The following is a 23,875-nucleotide window of genomic DNA, read 5'->3' on the forward strand; positions in this document are numbered from 1 at the left end:
GTTGAACCTGGATCCTTCAGAGAAGGATTTGTCATTGTCTGTTTGGAAGGTATTTAGATTATTGCCAAAGTTCTTATGCTTTCTTGGAGACCTTTCTTCTTCAGAGCTCACTTGGCCGGCAGGAAGATGTCCGTTCAAATCAATTATCTCTGACTTGGTCATCGGAGAGTGATTGACATCAGGGGAAGTGGGGTCAAAACGCTTAATAAACTTGAAGACAGGATCTTGTGAAGGTTGGACACTCGAGTCTTCTGGCTTTGATTCGGTTGATGGTGGTGCTGGAGGAACCAGTTCAATAGATGGCGGCGTTACACTCAGTTTAGTGTTTGTCGCGAATTTAGAGCTGGGTGTCGGTTCGAATGTTGCATCAGGTTCTTGTGAGGCGGCCTCGTCAAGATGGTCAAAGTTTCTGGTGGCGAAGTTGGAGTTGATGTTGGGTTTCGCTTTGGCACTGTTGCGGAACCTGCGGCCTGTGCCAGTGGACCAAGAAGTCGGAGGTCTGTAGTTCTGTTTGCCGCTGTCCAGGTCGTCGTTGTCGGCGTCTCCTATGATGTCAGCTGCTCCGACAATACTGTTGCCTGGGTGGACGGGAAACTGGCAAGGAAAAGAGTAAGTGTTAACAAAGCGGTTCAAATTTTTGTGGTTTAATTAGAATCAAAATATAGAATAAAATTAATTCAATAACTTCGTGGTAAACTTTATCATGCTCCATATTCAAAATATGTGGAATTTAATATTTTGTTCAAAACATCGTCATTTAGATTCAAATATAAGTATAATATCACGAGTGGTACTAAAAAGTTTCATTACCTAAATGGGAACGTGTGAATCCGTAGGTACAGCTAGATGCATTAGTAAGGTTGCCAAGAGAAGTCATAAAGTGCGGTTATTACCAATGATAAACTCTATTTATAAGGATTGAGTAAGATTTCTTAGAAAATTACAATTTCTCAACATATTTTTATTTATTGTCACCACTAAAAGGGCTTATAAAAACTGCGCATCAAAGGATGGTGAAATAAATTAACATCAAACTCGTTCACAAAATTAATGTATTAAGAATTATGTTGAAAGAAAATCAGGAAAATCTAGAAAACTCCTCAATGGTAGCGGACATAAAGGTCGTTTAATTACCTTGGTCTCTGCCTCTCTCAGCACGTCATAGTAAGGGTTGTACGGCGGCCCGGATAGGATGTCAGGGCGCGGCGTGCGCAAGCGCATCTCATCGTCAGACACGAACGGCTTGTCGCGTTGACCTGCAAATTATTGTAAGGTTTGTATATATTGCATTTGTTGACTTTTAAAACCGCGAAAAACATGAATAGGGAAGGGCCTATTTATGTTTTTCGCGGTTTGCGGCTGGTTAGCATCTAAATATACGAAGTGAGCTGTCTTTTGTGCTTAAAATGAAGCTTGTTAATAAAGACTGCACAGAAAGTCTTACATCACAATTTTATCGTAAGATCGTGCCCCGGGGTTGCACGATAGAACGATAAAATTTTGCAGTTGGAGAAAGTGCTTGCACAATACTGCCTGGTCTGAAAGGTTTTAAACCAGAAAAGCGACTTTCTCACAGGTGATCGTAACCACCGGGGTAAAAATACAACAGCGGACTTTGACTTCAATGTCGCAAGCAATGACTACGACGAAAAAGAAGGCACAGTTGTTCATATTGGCTCTACTTGTCGGATAGATCCTACAATACAGACAGTATAAAGACAACATCAGAGCAAAAAACAAACAAATACTTGCACTATAATTTCTGCCATCACGGTAATTATGAATCTTTACAATGAAGACAAAAAAAATCAATAACTGTGGTTAAGTACCTGTTGTATTGATACTAAATAGCTATTGTTTACGAGTTGTGGATGCTAATGAAAAAAAATACAAGAAGTTTTATTTAGCTATTTTATGATTGATGAGATTTTGCCACCACTTCATGAGGTTAGGCTGATGTATACATAACGTCGCGGCTTCGATCCTGGTGTTAGGTGTTAAATAATTGAGATTTCATCCATCATCATCATGATACATAACCTTTACCCAACTATGTTGGGGTCGGCTTTCAGTCCAACCGGATCCCTCTTAAATAGTGTTTTACAAGAAGTGATTGCCTGTCTGCCTCAGTTATCTGGGCAACACGATAAAATGTTTTTATTGTTTTTTTTTAATAGCCTAATATTTGTCGTGTGAGTATGTGTGGTTTTGTTTATTATTTTCTATTGTTTGTTTGTCATTTTGATGGTGTTCAATCTGCAATATAAATCATTTTGATGGATTTAACCATTAGTTTGACCGTGATCCAATAGACAGATAGGTACTCTACCTCTGCAATTTAGATTAGTTTTGGTTGTATCAGTAAAAACAAATATTGAGAACTATTTGTTTAACACTCAAATCACGTTTTCCTACTAGCTGTCGACTTCGTAATGTTTTTATTTTCTGCCGACATTAAAAAGAAGGAGATTTTACATTTGTCGTTTTATATATGTCATCTCATAACTTTGAACAGGATTAACCGATTTATTTATTTATTTTGATATTGTTAACTTTTAAGCTCCATAAAATTCTATTAGTCACCACACTATGGGAGCCAGCGGATGGACGGCGTCGCCTAGGAAGCGGTGGCGAGACGACCTTAACGGTTACCACGCGGGCTGGTTCTATGACCTACAGAATAGGGAATCGTGGAAGGATTTGGAGGAGGCTTTTGCCCAGCAGTGGGACACAGTGGGCTAGATTAAAAAAAAATCTATTAAGATTGACTAAGTCTCATTTGAAATATGTTGTCCGTTTTTGTTCTTAAAAAAAATACATACTTTAATAAATGTGTATTATGACCACGAACGAGCAATTTCACTAATGACTTTATATTTTAACTACTGCCTATACATAAGGTTAAATAATAGACATTGAAAACTATTTCTATAGCAACATCTCATTATTATAATCATTCTATAATAAATAAAAGGATACTAACTAAAGATTATAGTCTTCAATTTTAATAAAATAGTTCGACCTCGTTATAAAGTTAATACGCTACAAAAACTTCGGAATGCACTTGAAACTTAATTAATACTATACATTTGTAAAAGAAGTATAATCATTGTAATTAGTTTCATGTCAATCAAACTTTAAATTAATAAAAACTTATTAAAGCAGTAAGCGAAAATATTATCCACTGAAAACTTTCAATGCAATGGTTTTGAATGGAACAAACCGCCTTTATCATAATATTGTGTTAGAGTATGAATTTGAGTAACGAAGATTTGATGTTAAAAATATGTAAAATATCGTTTATCTTTAGGTTTGGGTTTCATATAACATTAATTTCGATGGACCGAAATCAGTATCAAGCTCAGATTTAAGTGTCATACTTCGACACTATATAAACATTCACATTACTATTATTGGCAAAAAATTCGAGAACCAATTATGTTTAGAGCATCTTTTAAAGAAAAAACAAAAGGCTCATAGGCACGTCATAAAGTATCTGTATTTAGACCATTAACATTTCATGTCAATTCATGATCAATGATCCTATGGAATGCGTCTTACTGAAGGTCCTTTGATCCTTGATGAATGGGTTTTGATGTTAATAGTGATAACGAAGATTATTATTGTTGTGATTGACAGCGCGTGGGCAGTTTGACAATGCTGCTTTCAATTCTTGGTTACACACACAATCATTCGTACTAGAAGGACAAGTAAGGACTAACTCCAACGATCTGTCATTAGACTAAAATTTGAATTTGGATTTTCATCTCTGATAGGTTTAGATCAGTATCTATTTTTTTTCTATTCATGTCTAGGTTACAGATAAATGTTTTAATACCAACCAAAAAGTATAATGAAAGTTTATACCAAGGAATTTTTACAGTTTGCGTGCCAATAATTATTTATAACTTTATTAACGTCAAGGCGAGGTTCATTGGTTTAGAGGTCTCTGATAAAAGTTGCGGGATTACGCGTAGGTATTGAAATAAAATTCAAAACCCGTATTTTTTAACCAATATCTTTAATAGAAAAGTAAGGATCAAATAAACCTCCAAAACTTCGTAGAGGAAGTTACACAATGCTAAGTGTTATAATGGAGAGCACTTTCCCAAACAAGACAGCCCTGTATTAAGACCCCATAACACCTGCTTTGATACCTATTTCAAACTATCCTCGTCATCAGTGTGGGTGTACAGTACCGTACACCTCTGCCCTTCCTTTTGGGGAAATCATTGAAGGCACCAGATTATCAATCGCTATCTCATTACCTCGGCCCACCTCACTTAAACCCACAGATTTACTCAGATCAAGGCTTCTAAGGCAATTTAGAGTAGCATCTCCTTGGCCTGCAGTGCATAACACGTAATATGGTACTTATGCAATATGGTCATCCAATTTAGAAACTCGTTATAGTGCAAACCGATGTGTTTGAATAATAACATCGACACCTTGTAGATATAATTCAAGCAGTTTATTAGTTGTAAGATCTATTTTGATTGGAACTTTATTGAGCAATGGGCGTTTTAGTTTTATGCATGTGAATGAGCCGGACAATGTGTAGGCATTTGTTTCATTGGTGACACTAAAATATTTGTAGTCATTTGATCTTTTGATTTATTTTGTATGCCGAGATTCAGACAATTTTTAACATTGAAAAATCCTTGGTGATAAGCTATCCGAGAGATCATGAGAGAAAAATGTGCCATTTTCGGTGCCTTCATCTTTCCATAGTTGAATAGTATAAAGTATATCCTAAATTTAAATAATTGCTTTAGTATTAAAGGTCTTACCTATAAGCAGATTAGCGTTGTAATCGCGTTCGGACATGGAGCAGTTGACCATGTACCAGTGGTCGCAGATGAGCATCCGCTGCTGGAACAGCGTCATGTTGGGGCACTTGTAACTGAACTGCCGCCCGAGGCCGTCGCACATGTGGTACACCTTGAACAATGAAATATTTACCTATTAACACATTTCTTTTTCATGGATTCAAATAAAAGCCGCTCTATTGAATATAATGTTGTGTTGCAGGGGTTTTCACGAATATTCAAGTCACAAGATCAAAAACAATAAGATTTAGAGCAAGCCTTGTGGATCACATAGGTGCTTGTCCCATAGGGCTACCCGTGCAGTATACAAAAATTAGAGTAATAATTTGGACATCGTGCACATAATATACTACAAAAACGCTTTTTAGTTCTAACATATTCGTTGGAATGTGGCATATCATTTGCTGATTTAGAATAGAAGAAAATGAAATTTAAAATGTTCAATTGATGACAGTAATAACATATAGTAGAAGTAGTAGCAAAATAAAATACATCTGTTCGAGGCCTTAGCATCTTCTATCCTTATCCTTCACACAAGCCATTTAGGTATCACTTATTCAAACAAAACCACTTGTTAAAGATTTTCTGGAATTTACCTAATAAACGTTACAATAGCAGTCACAAGATTTTTGCCAGTAGAACTTATTATAATCAATTAACACTTCCAAATCGAAAAACTAACAACGACACTAAACAAACACATTTTAAATTCGCACGAGCTGAAATAGGCAGGACACTATAATACCAAGTGTGATTTATCCATTATCAAGTCGTATATCGTCCTACATCTAATTTGTGACTCCAATTCTTATTTATGATACAAATCCGCATTCTTCGCAAAAAATATACGAGTGGTATTAACCATTTTTGTAATAGGTTCTTTGCTGAAAAATGTATTATTTATTACGTTCTTTATCTAAACTGTTTCATATTAAGACACATTATTAGATGCTGAAAAGATGTTGCCATTATTTTTGTTTTTTTCTGAAGATAACTTTTTTAGTCAGCTTAAACGGCACAGAAACTTTTTCAACGGACTTTAGAATTAAGGTCATTATATAGAATCTATGACACGGAAGGAACAATAACAATATACTAAACACGACATTAAAAAATAAACGAAAACATTCCACTTCCAGGCAGAAATGACGTCAAGAAACTAGGTAATCTGAAAAAGATATCAATTCATTCAATTTAAGCATCGTTTGTTTCATAATTAGCACTATACAAAAACGAAGGAAACGCGATTTATAACTCAATTTGATAGTATTACGGCAGTCGGCTTCCGACGTTAGATCGTCATTCAAATATAATATAAAACTGGTGGTCTTTGTGCTACTGTTGGTTTGAGCCTCGGCCTTGTATATTCATGCATTATTACTCATATGTGAAGCATTATGTTAAAATAATTTGAGGAAGTTACGATAAGCGAAATATAACTAAAAAAAAGTGTTTTATTTCCGTGATGTATTGTTTTCTCCGGTTTTAAGAGATCGAAATCAGCGAAAAAACTTGAACTATTAAAGTCTATTATCAGTCTAAAAACCATATAGCGTAGTAGCACAAGATTGCCCAAAATAACCCAATGAATTTGCACTACACCAGTATAATTGACACAATAATTTATTGGCAACGCACAACCGTCTATGTAAATAATAGCACGGCTGTTTCCCACATTGCAAAATCTATGCCAAACGTGATTCCAATATTGAACTTCATTTAATACCAGATTTTAAGTCTGCTCATGATTGTACGAATTTGGCAGACACATAAAACACGGTATAGACTCACATGACATAACGTACAGTTAATAAAAAAAATCTTATTGCGGCATCACAATATAATGTCATTATAATCGCCGACAACGACCCAAAGTTTCCGAAACAATGGCAAAAGACTCTTAGAGGATATTAAAAATGTTTTGTCATACTCGTTCAAATTTGGAAATGCAAACAAAACGGTGAAGTTGGCAGCAAACTAATGTAACATAATTCGGAGATGAATCATACAAATGTATTAATGAATAAATTACGTGTAGTCACGCATTCCTCGAGTTCAGTACACGGAAACTAGTCGTATAATGAAATCAGGGAAATGTCGAAATGTTGAGTAATTTGTCGATGATGAATACAAAAAGAACGAACAAAAAGTATGGAGAGGTCTCGACGCCGACGGCGTGAATGACTCCGTTATTTTTTTGCTAAATTTTAATAAAGTAGTCCATGTCTTCCGGTTTTGCAGATTTTTTATGACGTAAATTAGGTTAAGTTTCATTGTGAGTGATTGGATAACTCTTTTCAAAAAGTGTTTTGTGAAAAGCTCGAAACCATAAAAGGCGAAGACCGGAGTCCTATGATCGCGGGTTTTGCATACTATTAAAAGGACGTATAATATTATATGATGACACATAATAATTATATGAAGGCAGAGTTACAAACGATGATGTTATTGCAACTAGAACAACATAAAGCTGTAGTTCGCGTGATTGCATTTCTGTGAACGTTTTTGTTCATGTTATAATTCGAAGCAATAATTGCGGCCATTAGAATTATAATAGGTGTAATGGCTTGTTTTCAATATCCTTGAAGTAGGTAAGGAGGTCAGTGTGTTTGTCATTAAACATGAAGCGACGAAAATGGTTATTTTCGACATTACAGAATCGTACTAAAATCTTAAAGAAATAGTTAAACATGTTGAGAATGCCATAAATAAATATGGTAAAAAAAATATGACTTCAAATTTTAGAGTACATAAAAGGGTATTTGAAGTAATATAAAATGCCTATGAGCTACAAAACCTCACGGACATGTCTAAGACAACAGGGCAAAATTGCATGATATTCGGAATCCTAACTAGACATCAGACCTTATTTTCCAGAAAACTGGGTACACTATTCAAACCGCCTTTCGCACTTCACCTGCAATACTTAACAGACGAACATACACCGTGTCACGTCTCCATAATTCAATAACACATCCAACAATGTGTGACCTAATGAATATTATATAATTCTTAGTACCCAGTGTACCCACAATAGTCAATTATACAAAGGTCAAAAACTTCGGATCCTCCGAGCAAGTTGTGTTGTTATTTGTTTGTTATGCCTTAATTTAGGTGTTTAGTTAATTGTAGTTCATCACGCCATGCACGACTCAGTTATTGAAGGTTGGGCTGTTAGAAGATCAGCTAGTATTTGTTTTGGTGTATTAATTATAGTAATTTAAGCTATGTTGAAGATCCTTTTTGGAAAATCAATACCTAAAATAATGTGAATGGGAACTTCAAACTGTCTAATGTTCTTTGGTAAAGTTTAGGCAGGTACTAGTACCATTATTATACCTTGATTGCAGCTTTGATCATCATCATTATCAAAGGATGCGTTAATTAAACAATTGTTATAATTATGTGCAATCACGCATCAGTGAAACACGATTGAATAATTTCCACGTTTCGTAGTCAGCCATGGCTTTTGTTGTATTGTTTCTAGGTTATGGTTTGTGCATATCTTTATGATGAACCATAAACATTTTTATTGTTTAGATACTATGAGATCACGGTTTATTTTTTTATATGTTGCTTTTATGACTTTTGTGATGCTGTGAAGAAACAAGGAAGACTCATCAACACTTCATCAACATAAAAAAAGTTTATACAACAACAGTACTTTTTTTGGATTCTCTCTGTAGGTCGACTCAACTGACTAAAACCTGAAAACGCATAGTACACCGTATTTTTTGTTGGTACTGTAATTTCCATTACAAGCCGCTTTATTATTATTTTTTGTTCTAAATGCCATGAAAATAAAGAATAAAACCAGACCATTCAACATATTAAGATTAGATCTGCTAGTTGTTGTGTCAGTCTCATCGGATACTTCGTTCAGGTCAAGGTCAAAGCTCTTCCTCATTCCATACGCTGGCTGAACTGTCACGATCATGTTACGGATGTCAAAATGTCATTGTTTGAGGATATTTGTTTCCATACTTGAAAAATGTGCTACTATTTTGTTTTGATATTCGGTATAATATTAGGTAAATAATGACAATATTTAGTGACGTGTTGCACATTCAAATGTTACAAAAGCAAAACATTTTTATTAATAGGTCGCCAAACCAATTACTTTTTTTACCAAACTATCCACCACAATCATTGGATTTGGCACAAATGCTTAACGTTATAATGTATTTACTTTAATATAGGAAAAGAACTTAATAAACCAAGCAAAGTTAATTATGGTTTTATAACCCGTGACCTTCACAAACTATGCAAAATGGCAAAGCTGTTAAAATTGAAAATAAACCATAATTTACACGGATGAAAAGCCGGAGAAATTTATAATTACCAATTTGATTAACAGCAGTCATCATTTATAAACCCTATTACGCACTTACTTATCTAGTAAATATTATGTAGAAATATTCACTGATTTGTATTTAGTTAATTTATGTATGAAGTTGAGCTAAGCCATAAACGATTTTGCGGTTTATGAAAATGACAATTACACATTTCCAATCTCAATAATACTAATCATTTAAATGGCTATTCCGCCTTCTCACTTTCCTTATTTTTAGCGTGCCATACATGGTCCTTATTACCTGACGAGTACATTACATATTTACATGACATAGATTCAGATATACATATATGGTGTAAAATGATGTTTCATCAAAAATAGTAAAATATCATCAAATTTATCTGCAGCGTTTTATTAGGTGCATTACGTCTACACATAAAAAAAATAGAAAATTATACATCCCGCACATTAACTATTTACATATTTATTTACAATGTTTCTACTTAATACAATCCTGAATTAGTTAAACATGATTGTTTAACATAGTTCATAATCCTAAGAACCTTTGAATTGAATACATATTGGAGCGTTCCTCAAGGTGGCATGCTTAGACCACTCCCTCCAGACATATCTATACCTTTACGTACATTGACCTACTGATAATGTTCATGCAAATGAAGACATAGTTATGTGCATCTATTGATATAATAACTATTTATAATTAAACTAGACGTGGCACAAAATTTAGATCATAAAATATAATTAAATGCAGACGCACGTGTTATTTATGCTTTTTGTGATGTATTAAATTAATAGTTCCACTTCCTGATTCGAAAAGGTACCTGTTTGCCTTTTCAAACATACGGCTTTGTGGTTACTTAAATCATCCTAATTTTGATTGATTAAAATAGTTGTGGAAAATCTAGTTTTTCGCCTAATCCGGTCGTAAATATCGGATCTTGAAATAATGATTAAAAGATTCACAAAATAGAAACAAAAAAATCCATTGCGATGTACTGGTTTCATTACACTGGACAGTAACATTGTGCTGTGTGTATTTTTATATTTCATTGTATTCGATTACATTCCTTTAATATAAAAACAACAAGGTAGAAGAACTACGAGTAAAGCATGTAAATTTGACCATGTGATCAAAATTTAGACGTTTTAAAAACACTTATTTTTTTCTTTTTCTTTTACTGAGACTTTATGTCCGTCTGTCTGTCACCAAGTTGTATCGCGTGTTAGACACCAGAAATTGCCCGTTGATAGTGGGTAACAATTTTTTCTAACTTTGTTTATACTCAACCCTCAGTGTCATGAATCTAAGTCAAACTTGACCGATTTAACATAATTGAATATTATCAAATTCAACACGAATATTGTTTAACAAATATGCGTGGGAATAATTATTTAACAGTAAATTAAATTAACGAAACAATCAAGATCGATGTCAATTATGTTTGTAAACTAGATCACCTTCCAAAAAATGGGATAAATTTTAATAAAATAAATATAAATGACATTATTATTATAAACGGTCTATTACAACAACAGCTATTTAATCATTCGAGTCGCTGATTTGCAAACAGATTGTTTTCTTATTTCATTAAATATTAATCGTATTTTTTTATTCGAGAGCGAAAACTTGTCTGTTACTTGAATAAAATATAAATGGTCTTAATAAGGAGGAAGGAAAGTCACGAATTATATTTTTTTATGTTTTGTCTCATCATTTGTGGATACCTCGTAGGTACGTTAGGTACCTAGTCTACCTAGCCTACCTATGGTAATTAGTCACCCATTAAATGTATGACCGTACCCGGCGTTGCATTATCTGGATTTTAACTGTTGTAGCGGTATCTAACAGAAATACATCATCCTCCAAAAAAAATGTCTAGTTATCATTTTAGGTTAATGAGATACCGTAAATTGGTAACAGACGAACGGACAGACAGCGGAGTTTTAGGAACACTACCGTATAGTTACGAAACTCTAAAAGCAATAGCTTACTTACTTTTCTTAAGAGTCTTCCGTTTTTTTGTCACTAAAAATGTAAGATAAATTAAAAAATATTGTAATTCTCCACCAATTAACAATATAGCATGGTCACCATAAATCATGAATCATCTATTCGTTTCGGTTCAAATCAATTCGAATCAGAAATTGTAATCAATACTAACAATGGTAATATAATTATGACTGATTGATGATGAACTTTGTTTTTTGGTGTTTTGGCGCCAGACGTACTGGAATGTTATAATTATTTTAATAGTGTAATGTGGGCTTCTCTGAAGGGCTCTGATGGTCTACCGCCAGGTTGTAAATTAATTTCAAATTTCAGTTTTCTACATGGGAGGCCGATTGATATAAGTCACAACGTCAAAGAAACTGCGCGTGACGTGTCACAGGTTCGATCCTCGCGCGGCCAAACATTTGTGTGATCTACAATGTACGACGTATATTCCTTAGAACACTATAAAAAAAACACAAGGTCTGTTTTCCACAGCCCCCATAATAATACTCGAAGTGTCAGAGGGTCCTCAGTCCTACTTCTCGTTATCTCGATGCGTACGCGCATTCTAACCGTGTCAGTCATCGCGCGACCTTGACCGCTCGACTAGGGCGACCATGATTAATCATTTTGACATAAAGTGTCAGACTAATAATAAATAAATACCGCACTTTACAAAAATTGTAAACAATGTTTTATGGTAGTAATTATAGCCTATTGTCTATTATACTCGACCGTATTACCTGTAACCGCAATGCCACTGTTGTTCTTTTTTGTTTTTGCTACACCTGATTACCGCTCACTCAAAACTTTTATTGTTAAATTATTGTATTGACAGATGTTAAGTTAATGTTATTGGTCAATAGTCTGCCGTCGACGTCTTTTTCGACGAAATAGAATATATTAAAAAATATTATACTTAGTATCAGCAATATTATAATATGTATTAGAGTGATGTGAGTCAATGAAGAAAGAAATAAGACTAAGCAAAGTGAACTTATCAGTGCAATATAAGCGGTAACAATAAGAATGGAAATCGCTTAAGATAATGCAAAAAATATTTTGAGAAGTTACTACCATGCATTTTTATTCCTTTATAATTGAAGTACTCAATGAGTAAAACCGAATTACCAAACGCGTGGTTCCATTCATGAAAGCGCAAGTACTTTCGCTCTCATTCAAGTGAAGGCGAGAGTTACGTTCGAGCGAGGACGGCCGGCTCATCTGCTGAGCTCAATCATAACTGGTTAAGAATGTGGGTCGTCAGACGAGAATACTATGATTCTTCGGAAGTTCGGGACAGGTATGGCATAAGACCGTATTAAAATAAAACCTATGTTGTGTGTATGTGTTTGCTCTTGTCTCACAGATAGTAGGTATGTACAAAACAAACAACCGACCAAATGAGGGAGACCATGAACGGCGTCGATTCAGGTTCAGTCAGTAAGAGTCTGACATTACCCGCCACCTCCCCTGAGGACGATCCCTCCAAGAAGAATTTGACCATAAACAGTTTTTTAGTCCAATTTAAATCCAAATTCAGTCACTTCCAAACGTTATGACGAAAAGCTCTGGTTCTTTTTCTACCTATGTTTTACAAATAATTAATGATTTGATTTAAGTCTCTTCAAAAACAAAATAGCCAACAAACGGCTTCAGGGTTAGCGGCCTTTAAACCTAGAATTACTTTCAAAGATCTCACAGTTCTTACTAACATTAACCGATCTGTCGCTATAACCGCTTAGTTATTTAGAGTGCGCTACCTGCCAAGACAGTACCGCAAAGGTCAAGGCGGAGCTAACTGGTTCAGTGGGGCATTACCGATGAGGTTTGATGGGCTTACTTCGAGAAGCTGCTTTACGAATTGATCATCCAGGTAGCCTCTACTGCACGGAGACTACGATCACGTCTTAAAGTATTATTATTGGGGTGGGGGGGAAGAGAGATTCTACGTCGTCTATTGCGCTGTTAGGCTTCCGAAAACATAATAATATTCCTTCAAGATGTAGCGGTAAACCCTCTGATCCCACCTTAGCAACATTCAATTTTGTATCGATTTATGATAAGCATCTGAGCACGAAGTTTTTTACGTAAAACTTAGCAGCAGTGGCCTAGCAATATATAAAAAATCTTGCAATTCATAGGCGATATACAGATATATTTCTAGTTTTGTTGCGTACATGGGATCAGTTTACCTCTACTTTAATAGCGACCATTTCTGCACTATGTCTGATGTCTAATAATCCCCTTAATGGGGTACCGTATCAGATCTTTACGAAATAGAGTTTTAAAATTGTAAGATTATTACTTCTTAATTTCTTACAAAAAAACAAAGGGATGCAGCCCGATGCAGAAAGCAATTGTAGATGTAGGTATCAATGGCATTATAAATTTTATTATTAGGTGAAACTGTAACTAAAGTCTACTGGTACTAAGTATTAAGGTACGAGACGTAAAGTTCAAGGTAACAAGCAGGGTCAGTGCACCGAGTGTTGTAAGAGTAAAAGCGTCTGGTACTGTAACAGCTGTGTTATACTTAGTTCTGTAATGGCTGCTTTGTAGGTCACTTCCGCTTCACATAGCGGAAGAGGATTTTGGAAGATCATCCTGTTCTTTGTGATAAAAATAAAAACATTTTAAACAAATATTTAAACAGCTAAAAAATTACTGCTACTACTGCTATATATTCTTGATACAGATCAGAAGAAATTAAGCTCCGTTTACTCTTAAGATAGATACAACTATTATTCAAAAACTGTTGTACCCAAGTCTATATCAGTAACAACTCAATTACGGTCCTAGTCATTGGGAACACGGGATTGCTTTGCACAGTTCCAGCTAACTACCTTTTTAGGGGAACAAAAAGGTAGTTTAGCTTTATGACTTTAACTCAAGCTAAGAGCAGAGTGTGGTAACATAAGTCTTGTAACGACTAAAACCACCCCTATACCTTGCCTTGCCCTTACTAGATCTGAATGATCACTAAGTTGATCACAGAGTTCCACGACTTCAACACTCCTTGGCTCCTTAAAGGATCCCTTTCTAAGGGTACGTTGCTTTCCTCTCACTTCTCCAAGGTACCAGGCAGTAGTAGTTATTGCTAAACGACTCCGACTTACTGACTTTATCCTTCACATTCTTCTCTATTCGATCTATCACATTTTGCCGCATCAGTGACAGATCACATCATTAAGTAGTGTAAACGAAAGCTTCCATTGTTCTGTCAAGGTAATCACATGGATCTCAATGAAGCATTCTTCCTTCTTAATGATGATTTTATCAAATACTTATTATAATGTTGTATTTTATTGTCGGATACAGACCGTCGTTAAATTGATGGCCTGCTTTTAGATCTGGCCTTCAAGAATGTTAGTGGTTTACGTTCTAAGATCGATAGTTTCGAACATCATTATTATTTAAAGCCTGTTGCCGGACCACGTGTGAATGAATGGAATAATTAATAATGGTGAGGAAGTAAATTATGTATCAAGACTAAAAAAAAACTTTCTTTAATTTTCTTTCTTCTCGAGTTTCATTAATGATATGATACGCGACCATATTTGGCAAAAAAAAACCATATATTTTCCAACTGAACTTTTACATATATTATGAGAACCTTACAAATTAATAAAGTTTTTCTTGGCAAATCAAACGGGCAAAAAACACATATTTTGTTTAAATCCGTCATATATTATATTCGTACATGGTTGCGTACACTTGTATACCCGCGAGCCTAAATAAATAAATCAATTTGTCCGAATAATTATTTTCGTGTATGATCATGTAGGTAGCATCAAACATAAGAATAATGATAATGATAACCTACGTTTAGCAATACATATTTCGTATTCGCTAAGACGTTTGGTAACCATAGCTACATTAGAATTATTTTGAACGAAAAAACAGTCTCACAGGTTATAATAAGTAAGTGAGTACAATAGGTTGTGAGGTGGAAGCATTAGCGAGTTTATGACAAGAAACGGAGCGAGTGCGTTTTACACATTTGATTTGATGACTGACTGATTGACATCTAATGTAAGGTCTGGGTCTGGTCTGGTCATATTTTTGGCAAAATTTCATAAAATTAATCATATATCTGAAAAAAGACAGGAACATTATATCCGCCAACTTGATACACCAATCTAAACAAACTAGTAATTCGGTTTAGGTCGAACTTACGAATGCTCCAATGTTCAGAGAGCCTTTCCACCGCTTAAAGCAATAATACAATTGTGGAAGTCAGATGCTACTGAACGCCTTGTACCTACACGCTTCCATGACTTCAGCATTCTTATCTTAAGAAATTTTGGTAGATATTCCAAAAACCGACACAATAACATAATTCTCAACCGTAATGATATCGTCTAATGGCCATAAAATCGCTGTCTCTCATAAATTACGAACTTCCAGTGTCATTGTTTCCGAACGAACGCAACACCCGACTTGTCACCGGTTTTCATATCTGTTGCAAACAATTACAACAATATGAGTAATAACAATGGGTTCGCGTGTCATTTGTGAGTTTCAGAGCTGGCGATGGACAGATAAGGTTCTAGTAAAAACTGTTGACAACATCGTTTTGGTAATGTTTGGAAATGCATTATTGTTAGTACGTACTAGCTTTGATCAAGAGATGGATGGACTAAGTGAACGATGTGAGAAAGGAAGGGATGAATCCTTGCTGAGTAGGTCGAGTAACAGCTAGTATAAAAAATCATTTTTCCTTGAGGAGATGAGCAAAGTAGGGAGAGGACTTTTTATCTGTTTCATAGTTTCGTAGTCGTAGATACTACTTCGTACAGTGATCATCTTTAAACTAAGTCTCAAAACTACAGCCTAATGAATTAACATTCTTTTTTATTAATAGACTCAACTTATTTAAATTCATGAATGTCATAAAGAAACACGTGATATAAAAACGAAATAGATTAACGTTAAAACTATTTTGACTAATTAAGTATTTATAACTTAGGACTATAACTTTAATTAATTTTTATATTTGTAAGTAATTAATAGAATCATTCCGTCTTAAAGAAAAAAAATACTTTAATATAGGCGAGGAACCCTGAAGTCAATATTTGAGCTCAAATACGATCACATGAGGATAGGCAACGTGTAGTAGTAGTAGTATGTAGAGTAAATGAAAATCCGGGTTGCAGGGGGAACCATATAAACCTACTAGCTGTTGCCCGCGACTTCCTTCGTCCGCGTGGTTAGAAGATATAAGTTATGATTTATACCTGCCCTATTTTTTACATTTTCCATTGTATCTTCGCTCCTATTAGTCGCAGCGTGATGTTTTATAGCCTAAAACCTTCCTCGATGAATGGTCTATTTAACACAAGAAGAATTTTTCAATTTGAACCAGTTCCTGAGATTAGCGCGTTCAAGCAAACAAACTCTTCAGCTTTATATATTAGTATAGATTTGATTGTGGACAACTGTAACCGGCTCAAATCTTCAAGGTACTTTAAACATTCTAAATATTTGGCTTGGTCTTTAGATTCTGGAACTAAAGGGTAAAAAATGTACGAATACTATAAAGGCTTTAGCACCTATCCGTCATTCTCAAACGGAAAACAGTGATAGCTAGAAAGTTAAAATTTTCCTGTCGTTACATCAAAGATAAAAATCTAGAAGGAATCAATAGTTTTTTGATCATTTGTTTTTACTAGTTGGTATTAGGCTATATTATGTACTTAACTCTTTGTTTCGCGAGTCTCTGTGTGACTCGCACTCGAGCGGTTGTTTTTTTCTCTAACATGAGACGGCTAATCATCACCTAAGTACACTGTTGAATTCTGTTCTCTTTATAAGACGGATTCTTTGTACAGTTTTGGGCCAGGCGTATTACAGGCGCATTTTTGCTATGACGATTTTGTGCTACGTGTGCAATGCTATTGTTGCATTATGTGATAACCCTATTACACTCTTAATACTAAGCACACTTAAATATCAAGAAACATACCTCCTATCTGTGAATTTTAATTAAATCAATTAATATTAAAGCCGCGTAAACGTTTGATGTTAGAAATAAATCAAGGAAGTAAAAAAATATGAATTATTTATCACATGCGACCTATAAAACGGGCTAAAATTCAAAATGACAGACTAAAGTCACAAAGCTCTAGAAGACATGATGATCACATGATGTCTTTATCACAATTTTATAATAATAGCAGTGGTAGCCTAGTATTATGAACGATGCACTGCTAATTCAAATGTCGTGGGTTCGAATGTGTTTTCAGACACATATTAGATACAGGATGTACATTTTTACCAAGTTTGGGCGGAAGCTAAGATACTTATTTCCAAAAAGCAAACATTATTTGAAAAGTCGATGCGTGTCTTAGGACCTAACTCGAGGCCTTTGACTGGTCAGTCCGGCAGCCTTACTTAAGGCTTTCGCAGCTTCATATATATATTAAAATATTAATTAAATATAAAATAGTTTACAATTTTCTCTATTCGACAGATGCCTCCGGGGTCCTATTTCTTAACATCTTTTATTCGTCCATCAACCTGCCTGAGGCCTGTTTTATTAATAATTGTGGATTCATTTAAAAACTGAAGGACAATTTAACAAATCAAAAGCAACACTTACGTGTAAGTAATTAAATACAAACATCTCCAAGGAGAAGATCAGCCACGATTATGTTATTATATTCTACAGCAGAAAACAAATAGAAATATATTCCAACAGTTCAACATTCTATAGACAAAAGTGCCAATTAACTTGTCGAAATGATAAAGTGTGTTCTGAGCCAAATAAAAAGTTTTGTAAAGGGGAAAGATTGACTGTCTCGTAATGATACTAGTCTGTAATTTTTAATAAATTATGTCATCAACATGGGTAACGAAGTCTATAAAATAAACCTTCGTGGTCGTCGCAGGTCTAGGTCAGTTTCCTAAACATAAAATTTCATCGAAATCGGTCCAGCCGTTTGGGCTTAAAGAGGCAACAACATACACACACTCGCATACTATCGTATTCATAAAATTAGTGTGATTTGACTTTACTGGTTTTTTTTTAATTTAACGCTTAATAATGATTTGGAACATTATGAACACACGTCTAAGGTCTATTTTTAATCACCGAACTGTTTCTTAAGTAGCTTGTTCTTGTTCTTTATTTGGTTTTGTTTTAATTTTAAAGATATTTTTAGATTGTTAAGTGAGTGGGAAAAAAATACAAAAGAAACTTTAAAGGACGATAAAGTTCATTGACTTGAATGCATTCGATGTTTCAATCTGTCGTTTACGTAGGTATTATTTTTAGGTAGTATTTATTGTCTTTTTTTGTTTTTCATTTCTTTATTTATACGTCATAGAATAGAACTTTATTATGGCTTAAAAATGGATTTGGTGAGGACACTAGGGCATGATGCTGGTCATGTAGACTTTACATTTTAAAAGCCATCTCAACTGAAAACATAATGAATTTAAATTGAACGATAATATATACAAAACGTGACAAAAAATATTCTGAGTCACGCGAAATATGACATTTCGATTGATGGAAATTATTTCATAAGAGTGCAAGTAATGTCACGCTTCGAGCTCCATAAACATGCCATATCCAAGGGACCCTTATTACGAGACCTTGGGGTTGCGTAACTCATTATCAGGAGCTATAAATCTCTTAAATTCACACGCTTGAGGTCACAGCCGTTTAAGAACATTTTCGACCGATGCATCTGTAATTATATGGCAGTGTTTCAACACTCGCTGTTTTATTGAATCATATTTTGACAAGGTTTTGATGAATAGCTGATTCCTATGTTTACTATGATGAAATTATTTGTCGTTTTAATGAATAGATTGTATTTTAACTAAAGTGCAGTGCCAGTATTATGTTATCTTGTACCGGGAAAAGTGAGACCATGCAACTCGTCCTGTTGGGCAGCATCTCTTTACGAATAGTGAAAGTAAATTATAGCTAAGTTAGTTTTAATAACTTTTCTATTAGCATCTCTAGAACACGATGTTCCAAAATATCGCTCACTACTAGCAAAACCGGTCAAGTGCGTAGACTAAAGAAAAAAGACAAAAGAAAATCGTCTCACAAAATAAAACAACAACCAAGAACATCGTTTGAAAAATTTCAACTATTAAACTGTAAGGGTTTTTGAGATATAGCCTGATGTCAGACGGACGAACAGACGAGCGGAGCCTTAGCATACGTTATTAGGGTTTAATGTTTAAGCTTTAGGTACGAAAGCCTGAAACATATACCTACTTTTAATCAATTAAATTCTTCGAAGTTCGCCTAAAACTCATATAAGTTACAAGCAAAACTACAGTTTCTTAACAGCTAAATTGTTACTGTGAAGACTTTTAACCGGATACTAGAATGGTCTAGATCCTGTATTGAAGAGTAAAAGTCACGACCTCAGGAAGTGAAACAACGAATTCCACTTTAAACCTTATAACTGGAGCAGTAAGATGTAATTTACAATAGCAGACCGATCACGTTTTGTCTCGAAATAAATTATGTCAAACGGATCAATAGTTTGATGTTTTTTATTATTCTATTCTTTTTTAATATGCGTGTTATTGTCTTTTATAAGAAAACTCTATTTGGAAAAAAAGTTACGTCATTTTGTATTTTTTTATATACACCATTTACTTATTAGGAGAGTAGTTTATAAGTCAAACATTTTAAGGCATTTTAATCGGTTACTTTGTTGAGATAATATTCATTCTTGTTTAATATCCATTTACAAATTGCCTCTCTTATTAAATTAAGACAAAACTATTTTTCCATCCAATTTCCAATAGGAAAAAAAAATTGAAATGATAGTAGGTACCTACTCAAATGAGAAAGGAATGCTATAACACGCAATTAGGAACATTGATTATAATGGCACAAAGCTGAATGATTGCAATACCTTTGCTAAATAGTTATTGATTGTGGGAGGATGAACCTGCATCATAAATCACCACGAAGGTTCCATATAATGAAAGTTTGATTGGTGTCTTTTTATTATTTACAAATATATTAGCATATTTATAATAATGTTTCTACTCGTCGCTTTTACGAGTTTGCTAGATATTTGACCGTGGTAAAATAAGAAAATTAAATACTAAAAGTCAAATATATTCATATTTTCAATTTATTTTATTTTCTAATCTATACTTTATTTTTTTTCTAAGATTTATGGAAAATAAAAAATAGAATACCACTGTTTCCAATCCAAAAAAATGGTTAAATGCCAGTTGAACTCACGACAAGAGAAAAGCTAATAGTAATTTTTTTATATTTGTAACAAAGTTTACGTTATAACGTTACGAACAATGATTGAGAAACCATTGCTTAACCTCAAACATATCATATTTGTTGTTATAGCGGCAGCAGAAAAACACAATCTGTAAAAATTAAAACTGTCTTGCTATCGCTCTTCATGAGATACAGTCAGGTGACAGACGGATGGACCGTTTTATGCATGGAACCTTAACTTTTTCAAATAAGCATCGAATCACATCAAAATACTGTTCCTTTAGTAAACGACGATTCAAAGCCTCGGGCACAACATAAAACTTTATTTTTAATGAACTGACACATTAAATTCTCATACAACTTATCAACAACATAAAATCAGCTTACAATCATAAATCACTTTGGACTCGATCATGTGACGAAGCTGTTTCATCTTGTACCGAAGGACCAATTAAAAAAATAAAATAAAATCATGTGGGCACATGACATATTACCTATGTCCCTATTTTTTATAACCTTGTATTGCCACCAAGTGGGTGGTTTAAAGATAATGTTTTCTTAAAATGTTTAAAGACATTAAAAAACTCAGCTTGCTTTAAAATATGAATTAAAAATACCGTACAAAAAAAAAACATTAGGTAAATAAGTTTATTAACGTACTGGTCATATTAACATAAAAGAAAAAAGTACTGGTCATGTCGAAATCAAAAGTTTTTATTTCAACTCAGCTTTTTTTCAGACACATTTAAAACGTGACAGTATTAACTATTGGTTCACGTAAAGCATATCATTATAGTCTTAGAGTCCCCATAATATAAATATTAATGACTACTAAATAAAACTTAACCTTTGCTATAAAAAGAGCTACCAAAATGACAGACTTATAAAAAAAGCCTTCAAAACACGGTGGTATCTTGTCACCGTGTGTATACGTGCCACCGTCACCGTCATTTAAAAGCCAATTAATTTATACCTTTATAAAATACCAACTGTCAAGCTGAGTCAGACCCTTATTGGTCAATTTGTTTTCATTCATTCACAGAAATTAAAAAATGTCATTACTTACATATACTTCTTGACACTCATAACATGTAGGTATTTTGGAATGCAAACTAGCGTAGTGTGTACGACATTTATGATATAAATGTTATTTTATCTTCTAAAACAAGTTAATTTGAAACTCAATAGACGTCTAAGTAGATGCAGAGAGAAAATTTCATATTTATATTATTTGGTTTATGATCGAAATTATACTGTTATGAAAAAAATAGCAATACACGTAAAAAAACTGCAAAGGTTTCGAAACGTCGGGAACTAAAATCTAAAATTAAACCGCGATAAAATCCGTAAAAGTAGTTACATTTCAATGTCTAACATTCGCGTAAACCTAAGAAACCACTATAATACACGTAAAAATTGAATTAGGTACATGCGATTATAAAAAAAATGTACGATCACAGATAGATAGATAATTTGTGCTCAAGTACGGACTCAGATGGTTACCTTCACAATATAGTATCCATTATTGTCCATGAAACCAGTCTTAAATGACCTAAAACATCGTTATTAACATAAATACGAACACGAAAATAGTCTATTCTTTTTGTTCACCAAGTGGAATACTAATGCATCTTTTTGTTGGTAGGCTCTAATGACAGTGACACAGTTTTTACTAAATGAAGTCATTAACGTATACAGTCTTGTGTAAATTCAGGTTTTGCCTACGAAGTCAACGAGATAGTCTAAAATTTTAATAAAAATAAACCCGGCTATAACCTACTTGATAAATCATCCTTAGCAGAATTTTAAAATCTGTGGCTTAGTAATTGATACTCTCACTTGGTCATCGGATTACCATATCCCATTTTAACATGGGAGCCGTAAGGAATCCGTTCGGGAGCTATGATGCCACAAATAGACAGACAGATACGTCAAAGTTGTGACACCATCTCAGACACCAATTTCATAGATTTAGGTTAGCTTCCCGCCTGATCAAACTTACGAGATAAGTAGGATTTAAAAGCTCCATAATTAAACAACCACATGCTGTCACGTATCTTAATTACTTCAAATTTAATGTTTCAACTTCACACACACACCATACAAAATAGCTTTAAAAGCTGTGCCTTAATATGGTCAGTAACACCATCATATTACTCATAATTCGTTGACCATACAAGTCTTGGTATCGATGGTAATGAGCGTAAACCGTTACGCATCCGGCCCTCAGTAACTAATCACACACAATCTCCGCATCTAACGCCATTATGCAAAGTAAACGCGTCTTAATTGATTAGCTGAGCCATTAACATATTCTTTATTGTTGTGACATTGAAGATGTTTCTATAAATTCATAGAGAACAAGTACCAAGTACTTTTGGAGGAAGTGGGTAATGTCGAACTCCCACTGACTATACCTGAACCACTGTTCAACGTCTCCCGCATTTAGTAAGAGCGCGGCCAGGTATAGCAATTCAACACCCACCGAGCACTAGGTACCTGACCGTCAAGTCTACAATGCTTAACGTCAAAAGAAAACGCTTAGATGTATGAAGATGACAATATCTAAGTCACTTAAATACCTAGATATGGATAAGACTCAAATGGATACAACCTCATGTTCTAAAGCTCATAACCACACTTTAAGGCATTCGCTATGTGGTTACTCATTGTTTTTATATTTCGCCAAGCGGCTTTGTTAATTAACAAAGTATATTAGCTGTCTTACCTGGCATCCAGTGTCCACATCAGCATAGTATCCAGACCCTCGGCCGGTGCATGTAAACCTCGTCAGCGGGACTCTGCTTTGTTTCTGGAAAGAAAAGAAAATCTATATTAAAATTTGTTATATTGGACTTGGCTGTAAAAATTATTGTAATAGCAAACGACTCTGAAAGGACCGCAAACTATGGCATACAATGACTCTTACTGACCTCATGTAATGTTGTAAATACATGGTATAATTTCCACTATATTTTAAGATTTTACCAACAAGAATATGGCTGCAAAAAAGTGTTTCTTATGAGATGATGTCAGTATGGAAGAAAAAGACATATTGCGCCTACCAGGGCACGATGATTTTGAAGCAAAGGGAATAACATTTATCTGTGAAACGCAGCGATTTCAATGAAATGAAAGCAAACTCATGAAGAATGGCTGTATTTAGATGAATACGAGAAACTTTCGGTACGCAAGATCCATTAACCGACCGGTCTTTTTTATGCCGTTGCTGCAATTAAAGACGCTTCGATAAAGTGCCTTTAAACTCTACAAATGGTACTTAATGCATCCATTTGTTAACTCACGATTCCTGTCAGCTATTTTCGGTATCCAATTATGTAAGTTGTTACAAAATTAGTTTGGAGTACCTTTTTAGGGCAACATGACCCTTGACCATAAGTAATGAATATGTTGTGTTTTTTTCGATCCCCAATTAATTTGGTAGATAGGTTTGAAAGATTACCAAACAAAATTCACATCAGTAACAAATTCTGGTGATCAACATTTTTGTCTATTAA

At 34.3% G+C, this 23,875-nt stretch overlaps 1 protein-coding gene across 1 annotated transcript in view; it reads right to left on the reverse strand.

The window, feature by feature from the left end:
• LOC113505760 overlaps nucleotides 1-23,875 on the reverse strand; it is a gene marked incomplete at its 3' end in the record, with an annotated part of 58,991 nt that continues 35,116 nt past the window's right edge. Inside the window, exons 2-5 of the mRNA XM_026888565.1 lie at nucleotides 23,086-23,169; nucleotides 4,791-4,941; nucleotides 1,135-1,256; nucleotides 1-594 (exon numbers count right to left, since the gene is read on the reverse strand). Of these exons, the coding sequence (XP_026744366.1) occupies nucleotides 1-594; nucleotides 1,135-1,256; nucleotides 4,791-4,941; nucleotides 23,086-23,169 (951 nt within the window). The remainder of the gene's footprint in view (nucleotides 595-1,134; nucleotides 1,257-4,790; nucleotides 4,942-23,085; nucleotides 23,170-23,875) is intronic.

Source organism: Trichoplusia ni, chromosome 27, assembly GCF_003590095.1.
Source record: "Trichoplusia ni isolate ovarian cell line Hi5 chromosome 27, tn1, whole genome shotgun sequence".
Taxonomy (NCBI): Eukaryota; Metazoa; Arthropoda; class Insecta; order Lepidoptera; family Noctuidae; genus Trichoplusia; species Trichoplusia ni.